The sequence below is a fragment of the Chelonoidis abingdonii genome, chromosome 24 (assembly GCF_003597395.2).
Source record: "Chelonoidis abingdonii isolate Lonesome George chromosome 24, CheloAbing_2.0, whole genome shotgun sequence".
Classification (NCBI taxonomy): Eukaryota; Metazoa; Chordata; order Testudines; family Testudinidae; genus Chelonoidis; species Chelonoidis abingdonii.
In genome coordinates, this window is record NC_133792.1 from 6,346,169 (window position 1) to 6,372,644 (window position 26,476).

Sequence of the window (26,476 nt, forward strand, 5' to 3'; positions counted from 1 at the left end):
CGCGTCCCAGCCGCGCATGGCGCCGCCCGGAGGCAGACCTAGCGCGGGCTGGCGCGGGCCGGCCTCCCACCTGCTGCGCTTCTGGGCCGAGCTGCCCCGGCCGAGCGCGCCGCGCTGCTGGCGGCCCTGGCGCTGCTGCCGGCGGAGGAGCTGGCGCGCACTGCCGGCGGGCGGCGGAGGCTGGCGCGGCGGAGCAGGGGCCCCTGGAGCGCTCGGGCCGCAGGATGGAGCCGGTCCCGGCCGAGTTCCTGGGCAGCGTCAGCCGCAGCGAGCCGGCCACGTTGGCACGATGGGAAGCGGAAGGTGGGTGAGCGAGCGGGGCCCCGGGGCCACAGTCCCGCTGCCGGGAGCTGGGTGGGCTTTGCAGGGGCCGGTTTGCCTCGGCCCCCTCCCTGGGGCCCTGCTTCCTCACCCCCACCCCCACCCCCACCCCCATGTCTTACCCAGGGCTGGGTTAACTTTTTGTGAGCCCCCTGGGGAACGAAGGGGCCGGGGCAAGAGCACAGAGCGGATTTGGTTTAAATCACCAGTCAGGAAGACTCGATTTAGTCATGGCTTTCTGTAGAAAAGTGCAGCCTTGGTGGTTGTTATAAGCTTAATCCATATTCTTCACAACTCAGCTAGATGTAGGTTTCATTTAGAAGGTAAACACTATGCACTTTTAACGTGATCTATTTTGAAAACTTTTCAGGTTAGTTTTACAGCTATATCAGAAACTGAATGACTGTCATTTCATTTACCCAAGGTAATTGAAGCAGATATTTATGAAGTCTCTGGGAGGTGAACTATCACCAATTCAACAGGTTAATTATTAATATTTGGAGGATTTTCTTGCCAAGCTGTCTTAGGAGGAGAACATCACCAGACAGACATTTACATTGTTTTATTTAACTAAAATAACAACAATAAGTATTCTGGATTTTTGTCTTTAGCAGCAAACATATCATATTTTAACAAAAAAGCATATGTTCTTCTCACAGTTATCTCCAGACTTCTTCTCCTGGTCCAGATCTGTTCGACCCCCAACCATCTTCTAGTCATTGAACTTTTTGAAACTTTGCACTTTTAGGCAGAGGTAAGGGATTGACTGTGTACACAAATTTGCAGAGGGACAATAGGGTTGAGGTCTTATTTCTCACCTCTATTTAAATACATAAATAAATATAAACATTTTTGCTGTTAGCAAACGTATTATCTCTGGAGACACAAATCCACAGTTAGAGAACTGCAAAACTAAGCATCTCTGATGGTATCTTCTAGACTGAGCACTGAGTCCCATTGGGAAGGTAGAAAGATTGATCTAAATAATCTATACAGAAGCCCCTGGAGCTCCATAAGATTGGGTCCCTAATCCATGAACTATAGGAACCCATTTACAAAACTTTTCCTAAACATCACATTTATATATTGTCTCATACTGTAGAATTAGAATTTATAATCCCCGTTCTATGATGCAATATCTTAGTTTTAATGAAGATATATTATAGCTCAATCTATAGATACTTTTTGAGGAAAAAACTTATTTTACCAAAAAATCTGATTTAAATTAAAAAAATCATTTTTTTAAAAAAAAGAATCATTGATTTTTATCCCCCCTGACAGGGAGGCAAGGTGTGTGTGTGGGGGGAGGATCGGTCGCCAGCTGGAACGAGGCAGGGGCCAGGGGCAAGATGAGCACAGTGAGACACAGTGGGGAGGATTGGTCCCCAGCTGGAATGAGACAGGGGCCAGGGACAAAAGCACAGCGGGCCGGGAGCTAGGGTTGGTTGCTGGAGCAAGGGAGGGGCTGGGGTAAAGTGCAAGCACAGCAGGGCTGGGGAGGGGGTAAACAGGATCCCCCCTGCCTACATAGAGCGAATACCTACCTTCTCCTTGGTTCTAGCCCATTCTCTTAGTCTCACTCTGCACTGAGCTGCCCCTCCTCCAGTGTGACGATGTGGGGATGTTCTTAATGTTTTCTCTGAATACTGTGTGGGTGCGTCAGTTTCCCCTATGCATTTCTTAAGTATCTCAGTGGTGGGACAAGGGGGTGTGATTATTGCAGAGCCCTAGGCAGATGTGATACTGTCTGCTCTGAAAATGTCTGACACTCTGTCTCCTGGCAACTGATGGCCTGGGCTCCGACCCTGTAAGGTGCCAACTGAAGGTGTTGGAGAACAAAGAGATCATTTTTAAAAGTGAGAGGGCCAAGTCTTAAGGGGAGGGGGAAGCAAGTGGTGGTGGGCTAGGGAGTGGAGAGAAGCTAATGGGCAGGGTCATGTCTGTTGTACTGCCCAGGTAGGTTGGAGACTGTGGGGATCAGTCGACAGTATCCCCAGACCAGGTGATGTGACAGCCAGTGGTGGATTTAGGTTAGTGGGAGCCCCCCAGCCCTGTGCTCAGCTTCATTTTTGGGGCCCCTCCTTGGGACCCAGCCAAGAAAAAGAACATTCTCTCTTATCTCCTCCCGCCCCCATTTTTCATTCTTTTTTTCTTCCTCCTCCTCTTATAAGTAATAGCAAGTAAATGAAAATAAAGTGAGGTACCTTGATTGTTCTTGTAAATAAGTCTAACTTATTTTTCCACAGAACACTTGAAAATTGCTGGGGGTCTCGGCGGACCACTTAATGATCTTTCCAAATAGTGTTTGTACCATTAGCTAACTATTGTAAAGTGCTTTGGATGAGAGCGCTTTATAAAAAAATAAATGTAAAAAAAGTTGGGATGCAGAGTCTGGCCAGGGCTTAGGGTGTGGAATCAGGCTCAGGGCTGGGGGTGCAGGGTCTGGGAGGGAGTTAGGGTGCAGGAGCAGGCTAGGGATGGAGGTGTGGGGTCTGGCCAGGAGTTAGGATGCAGGAGGGGGCTCAGGGTTGGGGCAGGAGGTTGGCGTGTGGAGCATTACCTGGGGCAGCTCCTGTTTGGTGGGAGGGGTGCAGGTGGGAATGTGGGTGTGTGCGTGCAGGAGCTCCTGTTTGGTGCGAGGAGTGGGGGTGTGGATGAGGGGGGTGCAGGAATCAGGGCTGGGGTCGTGGGGGCCTGTGAGGAGAGTGCAGGAGTCAGGGCTGGGGATGTGGGCTGGGGTTGTGGGGGTGCTCCCAGCCTCCTGCCCTGAGCGGCTCACAGCAGGGGGCTGGAGGGGGTATGCCCCAATTCCACCCCCTTCCTCAAGGCCCTGCCCCCACCACATCTCTGCCTCCTCCACCGAGTGATGAGCGTGTTGCGGCCCCGCTCCTCCCCCTCCCTCATGCCGGCAAACAGCTGTTCAGCGGCAGGGGAGGGGTGGGAACATGGCACGTTCAGGGGAAGAGGCGGGGGAGGGAGGAGCTTGGCTGCTGATGGAGCCTACCCTGCAGCAGGAGCCGGAGCGGTGGGCGGGGGGCAGAGAAGAGCAGGCCAGGCCAGGGCCCCTTTGCAGTGTGGGCCTGGCGCCATGGCAAACCCGGTACTGGTCTTACCCATTCCCCTAGGCTCTGCCGCGTACCCAGAGCTCTGCTACTTCTTACTCTGTTGGGGCCGATGCTGCTGGACTTGGGTCCTTCCTTCCCCTCCCTCTGGGCCTGGTTACTCCTCTGAATCCCGCTGGGTTTTCTGCACAGGGGCCCAGTCACTGACAACCCCCACACCCCTTTTGCAGAGGGGAAGGTGAAATCTCTCCCTAACAGAAGGTGGGCATCATTAGGAAAGGGTAGAAAATAAGACAGAAAATATATTGCTTCTATATAAATCCATGATATGCCCACATCTTGAATACTGCTTGCAGATATGGTTGCCCCATCTTTAAAAGAAAAAAAAAAAGGTACAGAAAAAGGCAACAAAAGTGATGAGGGGGATGGAAAGGCTGCCGTATGAGGAGAGATTAATAAGACTAGGACTTTTCAGCTTGGAAAAGAGATGATTAAGGGGGGATATGATTGAGGTCTGTAAAATCATGACGTGTGGAGAACATAAATAAGGAGATGTTATTTACTCCTTCTCATAACACAAGAACTAGGGATCACCAACATGGGGGTCAGCTTTATATAATTTTTGGTGGTGCCCAGAATGGGTCTAAGCATAGGACAGATCGGGGCACCTGCCCCCGGCCCTGCACTTTGGGGGACCCCATGCTTCAGGGGGACATGGGGTCCAGGACAGGGTTCTGGAGTCCCAAGCTGGCAGGGAAAATGGGCTCAGGGGTAAATTCAGCACGTCCGGTGACAGTCCCAAGGGAGTAGCTATGAGTGAACCTTCACACCCAGCCCGCCCTGCTCCCCCCTGCCCTGCCGGCTCCCAGCGTCACTTGGGGGTGGGGGCGGAAGCTGGAAAAAGGAGGGGCAGGGGCTTGGGGGAAGAGATGGAATGGGGTGGGGAGGGGACGGAGCAGGGCGGGCTGGGGCCGGGTTGCTCCCTGCTGCTGGTGCCAGGCCCCCCGCTTGCCCCCCAGGGCACCCTGGACCCCACATCCCGCTGAAGCACTTGGCCCCCCAATGCACAGTAAGCCCAAACATTGATGGAGCTGAGCCCACCTTCTTAAATATTGGTGGCGCACGGACACCACGGGCCCATATAGATCTGGATTCTGCTTTCAGTGTGGAGCCGATGCAAAGAACAGGACCTGCGCCTACTGAGGTCAATGGCAAAACTTCCAGTGAATTCAAGGGGAGCAGGATAAAGCCCTGTGCTGCTTCAGTACCCCTTAGAATGCAGCCATCCGATTCATAGAATCATAGAAGATCAGGGTTGGAGGAGACCTCAGGAGGTATCTAGTCCAACCCCCTTCTCAAAGCAGGACCAACACCAACTAAATCATCCCAGCAAGGGCTTTGTCAAGCAGGGCCTTAAAAACCTCTAAGGAAGGAGATTCCACCACCTCCCTAGCTAACCCATTCCAGTGCTTCACCACCTCCTAGTGAAATCGTGTTTCCTAATATCCAACCTAGACCTCCCCCACTGCAATTTGAGATCATTGCTCCTTGTTCTGTCATCTGCCACCACTGAGAACAGTCTAGATCCATTCGCTTTGGAACCCCCCTTCAGGTAGTTGAAGGCTGCTGTCAAATCCCCCCTCACTCTTCTCTTCTGCAGACTAAATAACTCAAGTTCCCTCAGCCTCTCCTCGTAAAGCATGTGCTCCAGCCCCCTGATCATTTTTGTTCCTGTCTGCTGGACTCTCTCCAATTTGTCCACATCCCTTCTGTAGTGGAGGGACCCAAAACTGGACGCAATACTCCAGGTGTGGCCTCACCAGTGCCGAATAGAGGGGAATAATCACTTCTCTCAGTCTGCTGGCAGTGCTCCTACTAATGCAGCCCAATATGCCGTTGACCTTCTTGGCAATGAGGGCACACTGCTGACTCATATCCAGCTTCTTGTCCACTGTCCATTCTGTGTCAACAACACTATTTACTGCGTTTCTAGGAGAGGAGTGAAGAATACCTTGGTTGTTATTTATGGGTATTACTGTAGTGCCCGGGAGCCCTAGTCATGAAGCAGGACCCCATTGTGCCAGATGCTGTACAGACCCAGAACAAGATGGTCTCTGCCCCAAGGAGCTGACAGTCTGAGTATAAGACAAGAGATGGATAAGATGGGGGCACATAAGGAAACAATATTGATCAATGACGGAAGGAATTTGTGAAGGCAAAATGTAAATACTTGAGCTGGAATTGAACCAGCCGCTGGGGCTAAATGTGCTGCTTCTCTGCTTGGAGGTGCTATCTTAGGAACCCTCTTGCATAGAATAACCCTGCCTGGGTGTGCGAATGTACAGCTCAGTTTTGTTAAAGGTTTAGATTAGCTGATGTTCAGTCCAGGGCACTGTGGGAACAGGGGTGGAACGCTCTAGATGCAGCTCTTTGCCTCCTTAAATGCTCACTGAACTGGCCTAGTTTGACGCCAGCTCCCGAGTGAAAGGAGATATGCTGTTCCCTTAGTTACTCTTCTCACTCTGGTATCGTTAAGCTAGACCCATGCAGCAAGCTGTGCCGCCATATGTGCCAGACGCTCGCTCACATCAAAAAGAGAGTAATCGCTGCCAGAGGAAAACCATGTCGAGAGCCAGTTAGATGTGCACAGGGAGTTTTCTATCTATATTTGATAAATATGCATCCATTTTATTTAACGTCCCTGTTAGGCTACACCTGCGAGAGTTTTTACACTGTTGTTTTATGGCATTTGTTCAGTCATTGCACGGACATCCCTTTAACGTTTTGGCACTTACATTTGAAGCCCATCTTAGCCTTGCATTGAGGCTCCAAGCCTGAGTCCATCTGCTATTGTTTTTTAATTTGTTTGCAGATAATTAGGCTGACAAATCCAGCCAAGTTCTTAAACACAGGAGTGCTAACAGACGGTGTGGCAAATGTTAGTGACTAAGGGTGCTCTCTGCTTGCTTACCATGCACCATTTGTTTGTCTTGCTGTAATCAAGCCTTATGCTTTATCTTGTTCTCTGCAGAAGAGTGATAGGCAAAACTCAATGAACTGGCCGACCTAGGGCCTTTGCCTTTCTGATCATCTCTGCCCCAGCATTGCAAGGCTTTGTCCACATGCACAAATTGTGGTGCTTTAACTGTACTGATATAATTAAGTGGTACACAAATACCCATCCCCCAGTGTGGATGTAGCTATTCTGGTATAAAGGTACTTATACCAGTATAGTTTTTTCCTGTAAGGGAAGGGAGAAAAATTGTACTGCGGTAAGGCATCTTTATATGGGTATAACTGCATCCACACAAGGGCTTGTAGCAATTAATTATTTTGGTTAACTACCAAAATAGTTAAATTGGTACAACAACTGAGTGTAAACCAGGCCTACAATGATTTCCCTTCCCCCGCAGACTCTGTTTTCAGTGCTGACCTCTTCATCCAATTTTAAGCCATCACACCAACCCATGTGGCCACGCAGGAGTCCGTGATTTTTGCCTGCAGTTGAACCTGGTCAGCTTACTTCTAGAACTGTGCTTAGCAGAGTCCAGTGTTGATTGTCATGCTGTCTGAAGTGGCTCATGACCATGACCGCCTGCCTCAGAACAGACTGGCAAAAGCAGGGCGGACTCCCCAAACTGGTGGTGTGTTTTATAATTAGATTTCACCACGCCAGTACCAAATGTGAACTCCTGGATCACTGAAACAGTGTTACCATGCAGGCACTGGCAGTCTCCCATCTTTCATGCCACCCCAACAAATTGGACTCAGTGATACATGATCACTTATACCAAAAATCGAAAATATTCCAAGTTATTCCCAGTCCCAAGAGACCAGTCACTCACCCAGGTAGAGCTGTATTCTAGATCTCCCACCAAAGACGTTGCTGGCAACCAATTTCATAGAAAACTAACTATAGGTTTATTAGCTAAGAAAAAGAAATGAGAGTTATTGAGAGGTTAAAGCAGGTAAAATGTATGTACAGGTGAGTCACAGTCTATAATCCCAAAGGCTGGCAAAGATGTAATAAATTACTGGTTTCCCAAAGATTTTTTCAGGGTACCCAGATTCTCTGCTTTGCATCCGATACCCACCTCTGTACGAGTCCAAACAGTCCAGAGATACAGGATCTTTCCCTGAATCCATGCTTATAGCTTCTTCTCCCAGAAAACAAGCTGACAGGTCACCATCCAGGTGGGCTCTTTCTTTGATTGGTGGCCAGAGAGGAGTCTTAGATTTCTGGTCATCACACACAATGATCATTTGCCTTCAAGTGTGCACAGATTAGCACTTTTCTGCTAAAGTTCTTCATCTGCATCACACAAGTCGTCTTCCTCATTTGATGGGTTATTTAGTTACAGAGGTATACGAAATGTAAATGTTTGCCATTACATTAGAACAGGGTACAGGTAAGTGAGATCAATGCATGTAGCAGCCTTCATGAAGTGTAAACACCAAGTACATTCTATGCAATTAATAACCACTTTAATCTATACTAATACACAAGTGAATTGGCTTGAGGCTTTGGCATGAGCTGGCACCTGATCTGCCAGCATCACAGTGGCCACAGAGTATTTCATGAGTTTTGCCAGCAATTAAAGCCAGTCAGCTTGTGTCTAGAGTTTTGCACTAGTCAGTATCACATCCCTTCCTTTCTGAGAGGGGCATAAGAAATTGAAGTAAAAGAGAGTCCAGTTCTAGAGGAGGTTAGTGAAGAATAAGCACATGCACGGTTCTCCTGCACTCAGAGCTAAAAATCCCCAAAGCAGGAACCTTATTTACATAGCTCATCTGTTCTTTCAGTTGGGTCTAGCCTTCGATTTGCTGAGCTTAGCGTCACGTGCTGTTGTACAGAGCACAGGTAGCAATATCTCAGCACGCAATGGGCTGATGGGAGACTTGCCTGTGAAGGACAGAGGGCAGCCCAGCTGAGAGCGGAATAAGCACCTTTCATTTTTAGACCTGAGCATTTATTTGCATTTATGTTGGGCTCTGTCAGCATCAGTGAATTCTTATACACCCACCTCCGCTCAGGTTGGAAACTCCTTTTTACACATTGGCAAACTGGGGCACTTGCCCAGTGAAAGTCAAGTGAGGATAAATAACCACTGGAATAACTTACCAAGGGTTGTGGTGGATTCTCCATCACTGGCAATTTTTAAACCAAGATGGGCCCTTTTCCTCAAAGATAAGCTGTAGTTCAAACAGGAATTAATTCAGCAAAATCCGGTGGCCTGTGTTCCCCAGACTGTGTGAGCACCACGTCCCTTCCAGCCTCGAAATCTGGGACAGTGGTTCACTGTGGCTCAGTGGAAGTGAGGGAGAGAACTGTTCAGAGAGCGGCCTCGAAGGAAGAAGCTGAGAGAAGATGAAAGTGGGTAGCAGCAAGGAGGGATCCGTAAGAGGGGGAGCAAATGCATTTGGGGGCCTGCTGAGCATTGTAAAAAGGCCCCATCATTCCCATTTTCTGCTCCAGTGGGGAAATGTTTTCTCTTTTAACTTCAGGACTGTCCCATTCGGAGTTTAACTTTGCCTAAATGCTCAACATGATTGGACCTTGTTATGGGTTGTTGTAAAGTGTTTGCTTAATTGCAGTTTGGAAAAGTGATCTGTGTGCTGAGATGTGGCTTCTCACCCTTGGGGTGGTGTCCCTTTAAGTGCAGCGTGCTGAACAGTGACACCATGGTATGCAATTACAGTGTTGTGTAATTAGCTTTGTTAAGTGCTATTTTTTTGGCATTACCAGCTATTTTGGAAGTGATAATATCCCTCCTCTGCCTGAATATATCACCATGGTGAAGCTGAGCCTTCTAACCATGGACAAAGAACTGGCAGCAAACTCATAGCTAATCGGCCCAGTGCATCTTTCAGTAACACCACTGACGCCAGTGAGGGGTTTTGTCCATTGCTTTTACTGTTAGAAGCTGAATCTTTGCTTTGTGTTGTGAGATAATGGCAAGACAGCCACAGGCCTTTTCCTTCTGATCGCGAATTTGGAGAGCGGGTTGCTTTTCTTCTGGTTTAAAAGTGGTCAGGAAAAAAAATGGCTCCTTATTCAGTGTGTCTGTTCGCTGTGTGTTGGTGTCAAAAGCAAGATGTTACTCTTTGTAACTTTGCAGAGCTGACAGAACGCAGCAATACGCTGGGCCTTATCCCTTTCCCCTGCAGATTTCAGCGTTTGCCACAAGGGGGCACCTTGCATTTGATTCATGTTGGGTGTTGCCCATTTGTGGTAACTTGCAGATGGTACCCCAGGAAGAAAAGCGCTTTACCACACTCGTACAAATGTCAGCACTAACTGGAGGTTCATGCTTTAAGATCAGGAGGTCAAAGGTTCAATCCTTGTTGGCGACTCACCAAGGGGTGTGGTGTTACACGTAACCTTTGAGAACTTGCTTAACTTCTCTGTGCCTCAATATCCTGACCTAAAAGTGGGGAGAATGGTCCATCCCTATCACATGGAGATGGTGAAGCTGAATTCTTGTCTGTACAGCACTGTGCTCCTGTGCACCCACAGAGGTGCCTGGAGCACTCGTTCTTTTTGTTTGCTGATCCGTCCATTTCCTTCCCCTTGTTTTCTCTCGTGGGGCTTCTGTCCCAAGCAGGTTTCCGCCAGATCTCACAGAGCAAAGTGGCAGTGCTGCTCCTGGCTGGAGGGCAAGGGACCCGCCTGGGCGTGGCCTATCCCAAGGGGATGTACAGCGTGGGGCTGCCCAGTGGTAAGACTCTGTATCAGATCCAGGCAGAAAGAATCCGCAAACTGGAGCAGCTTGCCGGCAGGAAATACAACACAACATGTACCATCCCATGGTAGGTAGCATGACATTGAGTATACGTGGTACAGCAGGAACAGAACACTATTTGGGCATCCATCACCTGAGAAACACGAGGCCAGAGCACTTGAAATCTGAGAAATCCTTCAGCCAATGAGATTGGCGTCTCTGGGAACTAACTATATGCGAGAATCCTGCTTAACAAAGCTTGTAACTTGCTGAAGTTAAGTTTTAGTCTGTAGAAAGCATGTTTGGCCTGTCACCTTTGGTATCGCTTTAACTCCTACTTGAAATCACTTGCACCTATGGCTGTTGTTAGTACTAAACTTCATTCTTGTTTTATTACAAAACCATCTCAGCCCTGTTTTAGCAAAGTGCGGGTCTTCAGCTAACCAGCTCATTTGTGCCCTCTCCTTTCGGAGGTAGCAAACTCCTGTGAGTGTCCGGTGAGAGGGACTGAACGCACAGAGGGACATATCTGGGGAACTCTGGAATTGGGGTTCACTGATTGTTACCGCAAGGCCAGTCTGCAGAGTCCTGGAGGGTTGCTGGCAAGACAGACGCACTGCTGTGTTGGGCAGGAGACATGGAGCTTTGCAGCGGCAAAGCTCACACTGGCTGAAGCTGAGTGGCAATATGGTAGCTCCCAGTTTGGGGTGACCTGAGCAAGTTGGTGCACAAACGTGAAAAGAGCAGCCCGAAATAGCACACTGCCAAAGATGGGAGCCTTGAAATGCCACCTATTTTAAAGATGGTTTATTTACAACTGGACTCGTGATCCCATGTCTGCCACTGGCTTATTTCCTTTTCCAAAACCTCAAGGTTTCAAAACAGTCTAAATGTGCAACATGCAAAAAGATAATTGTGTTGGTGGGCGGGCGGGTAGGGGAGGGCGAGAGAGAGAGCACTGATTGTGCAATTATTGGAACAAATTGTTGCTAGCTATTCGTCCTTAAAATAAAAGCAGGGTTCTTGTCAATGTCACCTCCCTGCCTGATCACAGGCAAAGCAGAGGCACAAAAACATCCCTGAGCCGTAATCCAGGTGTTGCTTGTAAGTAGTTGCCTAAATACCATGGTGCTGTAAGTTGCTCTGCTGTAGAGCTAATGCCATATTAATGGAAGTATATCTCGCACTGCGTGTATCTGACCGGATCTGTGAGTGCTTGCGGCTCTAGCACCTCTGGAAATCAGGCCCGTTATTTTTAGAATGTCAAATCTAAGTTGATGACATTTGGCATTTGCCTGATGCTCTGTTCATTATGAAGCAAATAGTTGGAAAATGCAGCGCACCAAACCCGGAGGCCAGTTTATTGTGCAGGCAGGGAGAAGTAAGCCCCATGTACACATGGACGTTGGGCTGACCGGTGCTGGGGTGGCTGGTCTGCTGTGCAGGAAGGAGACTCCCTGTAGGCCTATAGTAATGGGAGTTGGAGAGCTGCTTTGGGGGGAACTCAGGAAAATGAGCACTCAACATCCTTGTATTAAGGAAGAAAAGAAAATTAAAGGGAGGGGAAGATAAGGGAGGGGGAGGAGAAAGAAGGCAAGAGAGGAATAAAGAAACTGGGTTGTGGGAACCCACACACAGCTGTGAGGCTGGAAAATATTGCTGTATTTCTCTGGCAGAAAAGAGGCACTGGAAAGCTTTGATTCAAGTACTGAAAATTCATCACTGGCCCGTAAGACCTGGCACAGATCAAAACCCACTTTGAACCCTTCTTCCTCCCTTTCATGATGTCCGTTTGATAAGGCAAAGAGGTTGTTTTGGTCCCTTACCTCGGTTGTTAACTGCCCCTCTTACGCACCGGAGTCCAACTCGTTTTTGGATAGGGGCATGTTTAAATATGGTCAAAGTATAAATTCAGGCCTATACTATTTCTTGTAGAGATCCTATAGAATTGACCAGAAACGGAACCCCTCTGTAGAAGTTTAAGATCAGTAGCAGAGAGATCATTCTTTATGAAATGCTGCAGGTTATTCAAAGTCCCTATAGATTACATCTTTATTAAGTTTGGTCTATAGCAGGGGTGGCCAGGGTGGGCCCCGGAGCCACATGCGGCTCTTCAGAAGTTAATATGAGGCTCCTTGCATAGGCACCAACTCTGGGGCTGGAGCTACAGGTGCCAACTTTCCAATGTGCTGTGGGGGAGGCAGGGGACTCACTGCTCACCCCCTGGCTCTGCTGCAGGCCCTTCCTCCACTCCAGTCCTTTCCGCTCCCTCCCCTGAGCCTGCCCTGCCCGCACTCCTCCCCACCCACCCCCAGCCTCCTGCACACCACAGAACAGCTGATCAGGAGGTGCAGGGAAGGAGGGGGAGGCGCTGGTCGGTGGGGCTGCTGGTGGGTCAGAGGTGCTGGGGAAAGAGAGCTGATGAGGGGCAGCTGACGTATTATTGTGGCTTGTTGACAACATACATTGGTAAATTCTGACTCCTCCTCAGGCTTAGGTTGGCCCCCCTGGTCTATAGGGTTTTTCTGTAAGGGTATGTCTTGCTGTGTGTGTGTGTGTGTGTTAACTGCATTTCATCCTGACTGTTCAGCTTCTGTTCTCCTGTAGGTACATCATGACAAGCGAGTTTACACTGGGGCCAACAGAGACGTTCTTCATAGAACACGATTACTTTAACTTGGATAAGAACAATGTGATCATGTTTGAGCAGAGGATGCTGCCAGCTGTAACGTTCGATGGGAAAGCCATCTTGGAACAGAAGGGGAAAGTTGCCATGGCACCAGGTACCCTGCAGTTAGCGCGTGATAGTCACAGGAGGGGAGCTTGTGTTGAAATTCAGCCCCTCTCTTGGGCACACAGGGGACTCCCTGCTGCCAAGTATATTAATGCTCCTGATTCTCTTGGCTCCGGGGGTTCAGATAAATGCATGCGGTAAACGGTCATTGAATGACAAAAAGCGTGATGATCTCACTGTGCTGGGTGTTCGCCCACATCACAGAACCTTTAGCCCCGTCTGGGAGTATTGACCGGACTGGAAGAGCAGGGGCTGGTGCAAGGCAGGGCTGAGGCGCACTGGCAGAGCTGTATGTGTGTGGGATGAGAATGGAGGAGGGGGCAGGATTATAATAACAAGTGCTGCATGCCAGAACTGAAGTCCATCAGCAGAGCTGTTTATGGGCTTCTGGGCCACCCCCCGCCTATGCTGTGCTGGGCTCCAGTCAGTGCTATCGATTTGCCTGCAAACCCCAGAGAGAAATGCTGCCAGGCTGGGGAGTGATCATGTTGCTGGGATTCTCTCCAGAGGAAGTAGGGAAACATCTCTCTTTTCTAGCAAAGGAAAATTCTGGCAAAGTCTAACTATCACCTTAAAAAACAGTGGCCTCTGCGTCCAGCTTGTGCGTGATTAAAAGAAGCAGCAAATCCGGGGAAGTGATGTGCCACGCCTGTATTGCTGCAGGGATATCTCCTCCAATGCCGAGTGTAGCTCTGGCTTCCCTGGGAGGTCTTTGGAGTGTTGTAAAGGCTGTAGCCAAGTGAGGATGATCCACTTTATGTGTATGTTGCATAAGTGTTCAAGGTGCCTCGTACAAAAAACAACACAGTTAAAGGGAAAATCCGACTGTTCTTTAACATTGCTGTAAAAAGGCAGCAGGCCAAAACCACACTGAATTTTTTTTAAAGCTGTATTTTAACTGTGGCTGAGTCTGAAGCTTTGGAAGACAAGGAGTGGTGTCTGTCATTTCTCCACCTCTGTTTAATTCTTCTGTGGCACCTGCCCTCCAAAAGTCTCAACGCACTTTACAAATGTCAGTGAACAAAGCTCCGAAACCCCTCTTGTAGCATAGGTCAGCGTCACTATCCCCATTTTACAGATGGGGAAACTGAGGCACTATAGTGAACTGACTTGCCCAAGGTCACACAGTTTGTCCGGGGCAAAGCCAGAAGTAAAATGCATCTGAGCTGACTCCCAGTCCTGTGCTTCAATCACTGGAGAAACCCTCCTTGTTATAGATTGTTCAGGGCATGTGGAGTCTGCATTCAGTCAACTTGTGGTTTGAGTGGTTGGACATTAAGGAAATGGGGCCCCCTTTTTCTTTTGCATTCCAGATGGCAACGGAGGCTTATATCGTGCTCTAGTGGACAACAAGATCTTGGATGACATGGAGCGGCGCGGTATCCAGTATATCCATGTGTACTGTGTGGACAATATCCTCGTCAAAATGGCCGATCCCGTCTTCATCGGCTTCTGCGTGTCTAAAGGGGCAGACTGCGGTGCTAAGGTGAAGTGATGCTGACATTGGACGGCTCCCCCATCATGCCTGTTTGTGTATGTCAAGGCTCTGGGGTGTGTACCACAGCTCAGCAGAGTTCAGGTGACACCCGTCCATGCAGCTTCCATCTTGATCCTGCAGGGAGAGCTGCACTGGTGGTGAATCTTGCATCCGGTTTGTACCATTGTAGGTGCTAATATAAAGCGTTGTGCCATTTCCACAAGGTACCATGGCAGTCAGGTTCAGATTATTTTATGGGCTTCATCAAATTGCACAGGAAATTACAGACTGAAATTGTTTCTTTTCTAACCCCCTTCAGAGACCTAGAGAGCAGGGGCTTATGTACACTGGGGTGTCTTATACAAAACACCAGACTAGGTGCTCCCTTAGTGGGGAATTAGATGGAGCAAAACTGGCATGTTTTTGTGACAATGCAGCAGCAGGCCCCTGACGCTTATTGAAAGAGATTTGGGTAGCATGGAATTAAAAGTGTTAACATAGATAAAGATCTTAAAGGAAGTGACTAGAAATATTTTGCATTTCATGTTGGGTCAAATGAAAGGCCCTTGATAGGAAAAATGTGCCTGAGAATACTCTGTTCTTGCTGAACATTGCATTTTCTTCCAAATGCTTTGGCTCGTAAACTGGTTGATTACTGTCATTAATAAGCCAGATTCATGAGGACAAAATGCACCACCAGTGCTGCCCGGTGCACATGGCAGTGTCCCCTTTGTTGTGCTGCTATGGCATCTGAAGATCAGCGTTTAGCAGAACCTCACTGCGAGTTTTCTCACTAGCACCCAGCAATGCCAATGGAATCCCTGCCTCCTGGCTGCTCCCCATATCCTCTGTCTTGTGGCTGCAGGTGGTGGAGAAGGCCTATCCCACAGAGCCTGTCGGGATAGTGTGCCGTGTGGACGGGGTCTATCAGGTGGTGGAATACAGCGAGATCAGCCTAGAGACCGCACAGATGCGGAGTCCTGATGGGCGGCTGGTGTACAGTGCTGGCAATATCTGCAATCACTTCTTCACGCTCAGCTTCCTCGAGACAGTGGCACAGTAAGTTCCACGGCACCTGCCAGGTCACTTTTCAGACTGAAAATATCTGACAAACTATCCTGCCTGCTGTGGTTTCTAGTCTTCTGTTATGGGATAATCTCCCCCCAGCCCCCTTCTGCGGAAAACAGGTGCATCTTCTGAAGTCCCCAGCACCTTCTACTCACGGGTTGCACTCACTGGTGTAACCAAATCACCTTAGTTACAACAGTGCAAAAGCTCAGGTCAATCTGGTAATTACTGAATGATGCTAAATGCGGGTAATTGCAGCTTAAACCCGGTCAAGTGCACTTACACCAGAGCAAATCTCTAAGGTAACTGAATCAGTTCCAGATCAAGTCAGTGACACCAGTGCAAGTTTTGTACTATAGCCAAGCCCTAAGTCTCTCTCTGACTCTGCTCTGGTTGAGGTTTCCGCCCATGGTTCAGAAGCCAGCCGCAAATGGGGCTGTGATCTCATTTGCCATAGCAGCTTTGGGAGGGATGCGCTGCAGAGTCAGCTCACTGAGTCCCCGGTGAGGGGAGCCAGAGCTCTGCTGAGCTCAGCTACAGTGTCAGCTGATTAAAGAGCCGCTCTGAAAGAGTCTGGTCATGTCAGTCATCTTCGACAGGAAGGATTTTAATCCTGGTGCTGGGGGAAAGGGGTGAGGGCTGTGGCTCATACATGGATGAAGAAGCTCTCTTAGTAAGATGCAGGGGAGCAAACCTTCATCATTAGAGCATGGGAACCTTGGCTTCCAGACGCATTGCTATAGGGGGTTGGAGCTGTTGTTTGCGATGCCCAGGAGAGCGGTAATTCAGAGAAAGCAGCTGTCAGTCAGCTTTGAACCATTTCCTACCCACTGAGTACAATCCAGCAATGGGAGTTAATTCTAATGATCTTGTGTTTCGTTGGCTGAGTGTGTTCTCCCTGCTTCCAGAGAACTCCACCCCACCACTCTCCAGCAGGACAAGTTTCTTCACACCATGTACAGTTCAGTCCAGCTCTTATTTAAACTTGGTGGCCAGTTGGTTTTATTTCCCCCTCTCTCTGCTGATTGTTATTGTGAATTTGTGCTCTCTGATTGCATGTCAGATCTGGGCATTCCTGTAGCCTGGAGCTCCTGAAGCTAAGCAGAATAACTGCCTGATTAGTTTCATATCAGGCCCTGAGCAGAGAGCCTTTGCTTGTTGATGGAATCACTTTGGTTGCTTCATCTTCTTAAGAAAGTGACTCTACCTGGGCCGACAGGGAATAGGCATGTTTGGGGCTAGACAGGGAGGGAGAGAGCCGCACAAGCCAGCAGTGACCTCTGGCAGATTAAGGAGTCGCACCCATGGGTTCCAATGGTTGCATCATAAAGTTAAGGGACGAAGCAAAATTACTGGGCTCTGGCAAGAGTGAGTGTTGCCCCTAGAGTTGAGGAGAGAGGTGTCCAAGGAACCCCTTGGGTGCCCCAAAGAGTGATGTTGGCGATTCACTAAGGGGCACTCTTCCCTTGGTCCAGCACAGTTCCTGGGACACTCTGCTGCCAGAGGGCCCCTCTCCTTGGGTGAGATGCAACACTGAGGTGGTTTAATAGGTGGAGACAAATCCAGTGAGTTTTATTTAGTTTCTGTTTGGTCTGGAGTCAGGCAGATCTTTTATGGAGTTCAGCAGTAGGTTTGTCTGAGTAAGGGGCTTTGGCTTTGGCCTGGGATCACTAAAGAGCCAATGGAATTAAGGTTCCTGGTCAAATTCCAGCTCTGGCAGTTCTTTTTTAAAAATTCTTTCGGCAGTTTCAATTGGGCACAGAATTCTTCTTCGTTTTCTGCCCTACGCGGTTTGTGTGGTTGGTGGCACAGAATGGCTGCCACGTGTCCCCACAGATGTGGCTGCATTTCTGTGATCAGTGAAGTGATCCGTAGGCACAATTTATTTATCTGTTTGTAAAGAGCTTTGGAATGAATGGCACTGAGTAGTCCCAAGGTACGGCTAATAGTAGTAATAAGAGGTCTGCTTCTGAGACCTGAGATTTCTCCTGCCTGTGTTTTGGGTATGAAGTAAATGAACCTGGTTCTCCTCATCTTTCACCCTGGCAGGAAATTTGAGCCCCAGCTGAAGCAACATATAGCCATAAAGAAGGTGCCCTACGTCGACGAGGAGGGAAATCTGGTAAAGCCGCTAAAGCCAAATGGGATAAAGCTGGAGAAGTTTGTGTTTGATGTGTTCCAGTTCTCTAAGTTAGTGGTAGACGTCAATCTTTTCCTTCTCCGTATTCTCTTTGACTGTGGGTTGCAGCAGGCCTTTATGGGTAGCGTGGACTTTGAAATTGGCAATGGGGAGGCTGGCGAAAAGACTGCTGCATCTGCTGGGGTCTTCCGATACTGTGATGGCCCAAGCACTACCAGCTTCATATTTCACGTGCCCTGTAGGGCATGCGGTGTTCTGGAGTGCATAGCCCCAGCACCTGTGAACCCTGCTTTGAATGTCTGCCCGCTCCACTGGTTGGTATCTAATGGCGTGGGCCTTTGCCCATACGTGAAACAAGGAAATCCCATGCAAAGCCTACATTTGCTAAATTCTCCGCCACGAGGTTGTAAGCCCCCAGAAGTCAGGCCATCTAGAATTGCAGTCCCTATGGCAACTGTGACTCGGTTACATTTTACATACATATTAAGCCCAGGTGTTCAATTAGCACCATATACAGCTCCCACATGTTATTTAAGGATTGTATGGCCAAGTTACAATTGCTGTTGGAACAATACATGTTGCCTGTCTTTTTAATGCATGTAAAAAATCAGTCTTAATGTAGCATTAATCTGGGGGGAAAGGGAGTTGCACTTAATAGCTCAAGGATCTACCATCATTCTTATTCTAAGCTCTGTTTTCCTGGGTCTAGAATTCAGCACTAAATCATAGACTATCAGGGTTGGAAGGGACCTCAGGGGGTCAACTAGTCCAACCCCCTGCTCAAAGCAGGACCAATCCCCAGACAGATTTTTACCCCAGTTCCCTAAATGGCCCTCTCAGGGATTGAACTTATAACCCTGGGTTCAGGAGGCTAATGCTCAAGTCACTGAGATTCACTCCAGGTTGAAATATAAATACAAAGGAACCTCGGCCTGAGTGTGGTGGCTTCTTATTTTTAGATTTTAAAATCAATTTCTATTAAAGGGATTTAATTTAGGATTGAGCTTGCCGAAGTTTGATCCAGCTGTTTGCACCGTACAGCTGCTTGCACAGTCCGGGGAAATCCTGTGGTTTTTGGGAAGGTTATTTTTTAATAAACAAGTATCCCTGAAGGGGCTGCTGAGACAAACAAGCCCGTGTGCACAACCTAGCCCTACTGAGCAACTCAGCAAAAATAAACCAGTGTACCACGGTGGCAAAATAATTCTGCTACAAAAACAGATCTGAGTTTCAAGCTTCAAAAGGACTCATTATAAGCAATGGTTTTTAACTGTGGCACAATGCATTGACAGATGCCTTTCACATCTGAAATGCAAAAATATGTAGATGTTGCTTTGGGGGGATTCTGTTCGCATTTCCCATTATTGAAACACAGCTCTTTGTAGGATATGTCTACACAGCCCATGGCAGCGAGCCTCCCAGCCTGGCTCAATAGACTCAGCTAGCAAGGCGTGAGCTAGACAACTGTGCAGACAGCTCAGACTGGAGCTTGGACTCTGAATCCTAGGGCAGGGGTGGGCTTTAGTGCCCAACCTCCAGCCTGAAACACAACGTCAAAACGCTGTCTACACAGCTGCGCTTAGAACACTAGCATGATCCCCAACCCGGGCTGGGAGGTTCCTTCCACAGCTGTGTAGACACAAACTTAATATGCTTCTTGACTGTATTGTGCAGGAGGCTTGTTCGTAACCAGGACTAGCGTTGCTGACCCCAGCCCCCTCCTAAGGAAAGAAACTAATTTACTATGACAGGTTCTTGGTTTAGAAAAACTGGGTTCGGAGTTCAGCTGGACCTGTTTGTTCGTAACAGATTTTCATGTGCAGCATAGCAGGGCTTACCCAGCCTAGCGTCCGGCCTTACTGCTGCCGCTCAGTTCCCCCTGCTTGTAACCCACCCCCTGGGCTCACGGTCCCTTATCACCCTTCTAGCTGGAGCTTCCCAGCCAGCAGGCTGCTGCACCCTGAAGGTCTCTCTCTCCCCAGGCTTTGTGCCTGGGGGCTCTGTAGAATTGTCACCTGCTCTCTTCACAACAAACTTCCTGTCCAAACTGCCCTTACATTCACCTCTCCTGTGCTCCCATCCCACAACCCTTGTATTCACTCACTCTCCGCCTGGCTTCATTCAGCCGGGGCAATGCTACATCAGTGCTCCCTAGGGTAAGCCCCCACCCTGTGAAATCGGTACATGTCTGTACCATCAAGAGAGGACCAATATTAAGCTTTTTCTCTTTTTCCTGACCCCTTCTCTTCTCTGATAGGAATTTTGTTGCATTTGAAGTTTTGAGGGAAGAGGAGTTCTCCCCATTAAAAAACGCCGACACAGCCGACACAGACACTCCGACCACAGCTCGGCGGTCCCTCCTTTCTCAGCATTACCGCTGGGCTCTGAAGGCTGGAGCCAGATTCCTGGATGAAAATGGCAGCAGGATACCAGAGAAACTCAAGTGAGCCCCTCTGTGACATGTTCTGTTGTTTCCCCCTCAGCCGCTACCAAATCTGGGCTCGTTTGTGGCATTTTACGCTGTTGCACAGAATTTGTTACTTCTTGGGGTAGAATTTCCTGCAGTGGTGGTGTGGTTCTTGTTCTTCACCAGGCCTTTCGTTAACATGCTGCTGGAGATCAGTACTGATAACTGCCCCTGCTGCATTAGTGATCAGCGTGTAAGGCTAAGATTTAGTCATGAGTATTTTAAGTAAAAGTCATGGACGGGTCACAGGCGATAAACAAAAATTCACTGCTCGTGACCTGTCTGTCTTTTACTATAAATGCCCCTGACTAAATCTTAGCCGCACCAGCCCTGCTGTACTTGGAGTGGGAGTGGGGGAGCCCTGGGGCACCACTGCACTTGGGGCGGGTCTGGGTCCCATCCCATCGGCCACTGCTCTGGGGGACCCCCGGGCCAGCTGCCTGGGGCTGCCAAGCAGCGGCTGGTGTGGCTGCCCCTGGGGCCATTCCAGCAGCAACAGTGCGGCTGGCTGCGGGATGGCTCCAGAAGTGGCTGGTGGCTGGCCACGACAGCTGTGGAATTTCACAGAGGTTGTGGAAAGTCATAGAATCCGTGACTTCTGAGACCACCGTAACAAACACGTAGCCTTAATCATGGGAGGTGGAACGTGTTCTGGCTGCAGGTCACAGGGCAGCCAGTGTACGGATCCCCTTAATGGGGTCGAGACACCCATAGGGATAAACTCTGGCAGAAGCGTCTGCTGACGGAACATCCACCGAGGGCTGAGGTTGCAGCAGTGTAGGGTAGCCACAACTGGAGTTATGCCAAGGTTGTGTAGGGGCCCATGCGTCCACAAATGTCAGGGATGCTGTGTGGAAAGGGGGCATGGCCAAGGCAGTCAAGGAGAGTACTGAGTCAGTAGTTCACCTCCACACACCCATGGAGCTCTGGCAGGATTTAAAGCTGACCCCTGAGATAGAAATCCCAGCACAGAGAACATTAGTGGCAATACTGTCTTTGTTGCAGTCATTCTTCTCTTAGCATTAAGGGCTTAGCCAGCACCACAGAGGTGTAAGTTACCCGATCTGCACCAGCTGTTCTGAACAAGGCCCCCAGTACGTCTCATTATAGCAGTGTTTTTGTTCTGTTGGGTACTAACATCTGGTTGTCAGCTACCGTGTAACAATCCCCATTTCAGATGCTTCCTTTCTCACACTTAATTCACACAAACTTAACCATCATCTCATAGTCCAGTAAACCCAGAACTTGAAGCTGTTAACATGAATTTGAAAAGCACATCATCAAAATCTGCGTGCATTTGGTTCTTTTGATTTGAAGTAGCTAGGAAACATTAACTCCTCCTATTTACCCATAATCCAGGGTAACTGTCACGAGACCTGGGCTTAATCTCTGGATGTAAACTATCTCTTGCCCTTTTGGTAGCCTGTTCTGTTCGGAGAGCTCTCTCAAGGATGCTATCATTGTACAGACATATAAAGAGAACGTTTAATCCTGTGTTTTATTCTTTAGTTTATCAGGAACTGAAGATCCTCCTGCTGTGTGTGAGATTTCTCCATTAGTGTCTTATTTTGGAGAGGTGAGTATAATTGTCTCTGCAGATATTTTTAATGGTGTGTGTGTGTGTATTTCCTGTTGAAAAAATAGAGTTCTTCACCTTGCAGTTGCTTGGAAATAGGATAATGGTTAGACCAAGCGGCCTGAGATTCATTTTGCTTCTCATTTCTGGCTGTGCCACTGACTAACTGCATGGCATTAGTTGACTCCCTAATCTCCATGTGTCTCAGTTTTACCCATCTATAAAGTGAGATTTGTAATACCTCCCTCCCTTGGGGCTGTGAGACTTTTTCAAGACTTTACAAATGCTTTGAGCTCCTCTGACTAAAAGCTTTCCGGACGTGCAAAATATGATGATTAATAAAGTCATCGGGCCAGATCCTCAGATGGGGTAATTCTGCACACCAATTTACATCAGATAAGTATCTCTCCCATAGTGAGCAAATAATACTTAGCAACAACACTGCTTGGTATACGCTTTGCCTTTCTGAAAGACAGGATTTCAGAAGAAATCTGTAGAGTCTTGCTCCTGAAACCAATAGTCTTTGTAAGACAACTTGTATTTTTTTGGTGTGTGAGGGGGTGGGGGGAGTCTGCTCTTCCCCTCACTACTTACAGAATTATGTAGGAGAGGCTTTCTTTCTGTGTTTCTAGCCAGGGCATGGTGTGGAAGGAAGGATTACCTACACCGCTGGGAGAAGCCCTCCTGTCAGCATAGGTAGTAGCTACCCTGTGGTGTTTAGGGGTAGACAAGCTCCTAGAGGGTTTTTGTGAGCGCTTAGGTCTTGTCTTAACAAGGGGGGAAAAAGTGTGTTCTTAATTCATGTTAGGTCACACAGGACAACTAATCTGAGGCAAAATCCTAGTGAAGACAGAGCAGTTTGTAGTTTTTCCCCATGTTCACAAGTTGTGGTAAAGGCAGATGCGTCTATGCTGCTGTAGCAACACTGTAATGTTTTTAGCGCACTAGTTCACTCAGAGCTATCACATGTGTGTCATCTGCCCCAGCTGAGAGTTACTTGGCTCAGCTGCTATGTAGAAATAGCTAAAGACTTTGAGGGAGTCTAGGGTTAAACTCTTCCTTCTAACACATGTTAACTACAAACTGCCTTGTCTTTTTTTTTTTTGTCTGGAGTTAGTTAACAATGTGTTTACTAACCTGCATTAAGAACACACCTTCATTCCTCTTGGAGATGCACCCTTGGAGGTCTGTTGCAAGGGGGTTGAGCTGTGCCATTCCCACTGACTATACTGGGCTCTCGGTGGCTAAGCTCCTTTGCACCTCTGTGGAAGCACAGGGTTCAGCTTTGTAGCATATTGCAGGGGAAGCTGGGGCTGCTTGTCTGTATTTGTTTCTTTAGACAGAAAATCTTTAGCCTCCTGGGCTGAGAGTCACCCTTCCCCAGTACTAAATGCATTAAAAATACCAACATTAACCAAGTCTGATGTGTTTACAACCTAATTGCATGTTGTTTTCCTATATTTTCAGGGTCTGGAGGCACACATGAAGAACAGAGACTTCTATTCGCCCTTTATACTTGATGAAAGCAAAACAGAAATGCTAGAAGATGCTTGAATGAAGGAAAAATAAAAATCTGGCCATCAGCTCTATGCTGGGAACAGACACTGCTAAACCGCTGGCTTTGTTGTTAATGATTGAGATAATTGATTGGGTAGCAATTATGCTGACAAATATATACACGTACGCTAATTCTGTTTGCTAACTTTGAAGGCAGCATCTTTACCTCAGCATACTTGTAGGTTCAGGTATGAATGAAGTTAGATTTGTGCTCTCAGTTACTAAACAGATTTTATTTGTGCATTTGAGCCTTTTCCTTTTATATTAGAAGAGCCATTGGGACCAAATCCATCTGCTTTGCAGTTTAACGGGTCTAATTCTCCTCTCACTACTTCATATTCACATACAATTTCCAATAATGTCAGTGAGAATAAGAAGATTAATCTGATGCCCAATTCTGTAAAGGGCTGATCACGCTCAAGTCCCATTCCACCTTGCAGGATTGGGTCCTTTCTCCTGAATATCTGGTGGTGTTTTTTGTTTTTGTTTTTTTTTAACCTAATCCTGCAAAGATCCCAATTCTGCAATCATTGCTGACGAACGGTGTTCACTCAAGGAACCCAAATGCACAGAATTGGGGCTTCTTACTTCATTGGGGCTCTTGGTGTGAAGAAGTGTTCCTTAACAAAAGGGTTGCAGAATTGGGAAGAAAAGGTTTGCATGTCCAGGAGTCACCTCACCAACAAAATATGAAGAAGATATGCAGGTCAGAGGGATTCTACCTGGCATAGTGCTACATCTTAAGGTTGTGATCTAGTCTTTAAAAATCAGTATAAAAAGGTTTTTACAACATCCTTCCACTTCTTTTGGCCTGAGGTGAACTTTTTTCCATTTTGCTTTATAGCATATCTCTAATGTTTGGACTTTATCTAAGTGCCTTAAAACAATAATTGGAATAAATTCAGGTGGCAGAGAAAACTGTTAAATCCAAAGAACAAGAACTATATGTATCCTGTTGTAAAGCTACGCAAATATCTAGATGAGTTGATGTACTCCCTAGAAGACCTCTGCGTACCCCCAGGGGTACACATACCTCTGGTTGAGAACCACTGCCATAGAGCATCTGTACACCACTCATAGTAGGTTGGTTCCCGCTGCAGATGTGGCTGAGTGCACTTCCTGTTTAAGAGGTGCACTTGTGGTAACAGAGGTCATATATTTAAACAGTGCAGGTGTTTTTCTAAAAGTTGAATATTTTTATGACCTGTAGTAAGTAAATTAATAATTGTATTTGGTAGGAAAAGATTTAATCAAATCTCATGTTTCAGGGTTTAAACTAATACAATGGCCATAAGGTCAGATCTTACTGCATTGTACAATTGAGTGTACCTGCATTTCATTTATTTTTTGTTTAATTTTAAATCCAAAGGTCAGGGCAACTATCAGAGGCAGGGTATTGAACTTGGGCTAATGTGTTGAAGCAAATTCTCATGTAGCTTTGAATTTTGTAAATGATTGAATGAACTACGAATACTGCTTGAGGCCACAGAAGACCAAAACACATCTTTAAACCATTTCTGTTTATCAGATAAATGCGGGGAGGGATAGCTCAGTGGTTTGAGCATTGGCCTGCTAAACCTAGGGCTGTGATCCCAATCGTTGAGGGGGCCATATAGGGATCTGGGGCAAAAATCTGTCTGGGGATTGGTCCTACTTTGAGCAGGGGGTTGGACTAGATGACCCCCTGAGGTCCCTTCCAACCCTGATATTCTGTTTACTCCCAGTATAAACTATGTCAGCAATAACATGCCTTTACAACCTAGTGGAAGGGTGTGTCCAGTACTCCTGCCTCCCTTGAAGTGTTGTATTACTCTGATTGTCATAACTTCCTTCTTAAAGTTCTCTCTAAATAATGTTTAGTGAAAAGTGCAAGGTTGAGAACCTGGGTTATTAATTAATAGAGCACGAGTAGCAAACTGCATCTCAATCCTGACCTAGAAGAAACACGTGTAAGGATGAAGTGGAAAGGCCTTCTCCTTGGACGCTTCACTCTTTGATGCTGTTGTGCTTTGTGATGTGGAATACCAATCCACTGAAATCTGCACTGAGATCACCAAAGTCATTTCATCGTTATAAAAATATACCGAAAGTCTATTGACCAAATACTGCATTTGCAGATGCAGTTCTACAGATATCTTTACGGTCAGAAAATTTGTCACCCAGAGTCCTTTCCCCGTACTCCCAATAACAGCCATTTTATAAAGCTAAAGAAAGCAATTGGGGAATATATTTAATTTGGATTCTGATATTTCAGCTGCCCCAACCAGGAAATCATTGAATCTGTTATTAAACATAAACCTTTAGTTAAACTAAAAGAGTGAATTTTTAAAACTCCTGCCTCTGAACTGTACCCAGAATTTTGGTGAAATATAAAAATAGCCTGTAGAGTGATTTGTAATTTATGCACTGGACGCATAATTTCTTAAGAAAGAATCTAAATTTAGTCTGCCAGATTTGCATGTATGAGTTGTATCTGCACATATGGGTTGCAAATGGCTATTTGCACATGCAGATCACTAATTGCATCCCTAATTACTTCATTAGCATGTGTAACCAGTATCTTAAAGATTGATTGTAAATTTGGCGCTTGCCTTTGATAGTTCAGTCTATAATCTAAATTGCAGGATTTTCCTGAGGTAATTCTGTTTCAGTCAAGCTCCTGAATGATAGCTGAAGACAAATCTCACAGTATCTCTGTGAGTGATGCTTGTTGTCAGGCACAGGTTTATCTTAAACTACACTGTGCTCAAAGGACACTTTTTTCCTGCAGAGTGCCTCTGCCAAATGAGTACATTTTCTTCAGAGCCTGAATTACAGTTCAGCCTAGCACACTTTCATCTCATGAACATGTAGCTCCTGATACAGGTTTTTATGCTGTGTTCAAATAGGAGCTGAATGAGAATACTGAATGTTCTTTTTCTGACTCCTTGTGTCTTAAACTGGAACATTAAAATGGATTGGAAGGGAACTCCTTAAATACTAATTATGTGTATCTGTTATGTATCAGGTTAAAATAATTCTAGAATTTAGGATGAGTGACACTTTACAAAACAAAGGGAGATCACTCTTTTATGTCTCCCAAAGTTTTCTTGACTACAGTTCTATAATAAAGATATCACTATGATTTCTAGTAGGTTTTCATCTGTATTTCTTGCATGTGGGCAATACTCTGGTATTTTGTCCCTGGATATCATGGATGTTGCCACTGCTGCTGTGGAATACAAGCATAGTATTATTGATGATCTGTTTTAAAGATATTGGCATGGTGCACTTTCTGCCAAGATTATGACAG

At 47.2% G+C, this 26,476-nt stretch overlaps 1 protein-coding gene across 1 annotated transcript; it reads left to right on the forward strand.

Annotated features, from left to right (window-relative positions):
- Positions 1 to 202: 202 nt before the first annotated feature.
- UAP1L1 (UDP-N-acetylglucosamine pyrophosphorylase 1 like 1) lies at positions 203 to 23,239 on the forward strand. Its single transcript, XM_032777740.2, has 9 exons — positions 203 to 303; positions 9,989 to 10,193; positions 12,713 to 12,888; positions 14,213 to 14,385; positions 15,242 to 15,435; positions 17,494 to 17,634; positions 19,842 to 20,027; positions 21,561 to 21,627; positions 23,095 to 23,239. Exons 1-9 carry the CDS (start codon positions 225 to 227, stop codon positions 23,179 to 23,181), a joined length of 1,308 nt encoding a protein of 435 aa, XP_032633631.2. The 5' UTR covers positions 203 to 224; the 3' UTR covers positions 23,182 to 23,239.
- The last annotated feature ends 3,237 nt before the right edge of the window (positions 23,240 to 26,476 follow it).

Bases quoted from the DNA above. Each gene is read 5' to 3' on its own strand.
- UAP1L1 (XM_032777740.2), top strand. From the start codon at position 225: ATGGAGCCGGTCCCGGCCGAGTTCCTGGGCAGCGTCAGCCGCAGCGAG. The intron at 12,889-14,212 runs GTACCCTGCAGT...TTTGCATTCCAG, and splicing joins GAAAGTTGCCATGGCACCAG to ATGGCAACGGAGGCTTATAT. The intron at 14,386-15,241 runs GTGAAGTGATGC...TTGTGGCTGCAG, and splicing joins GGGCAGACTGCGGTGCTAAG to GTGGTGGAGAAGGCCTATCC.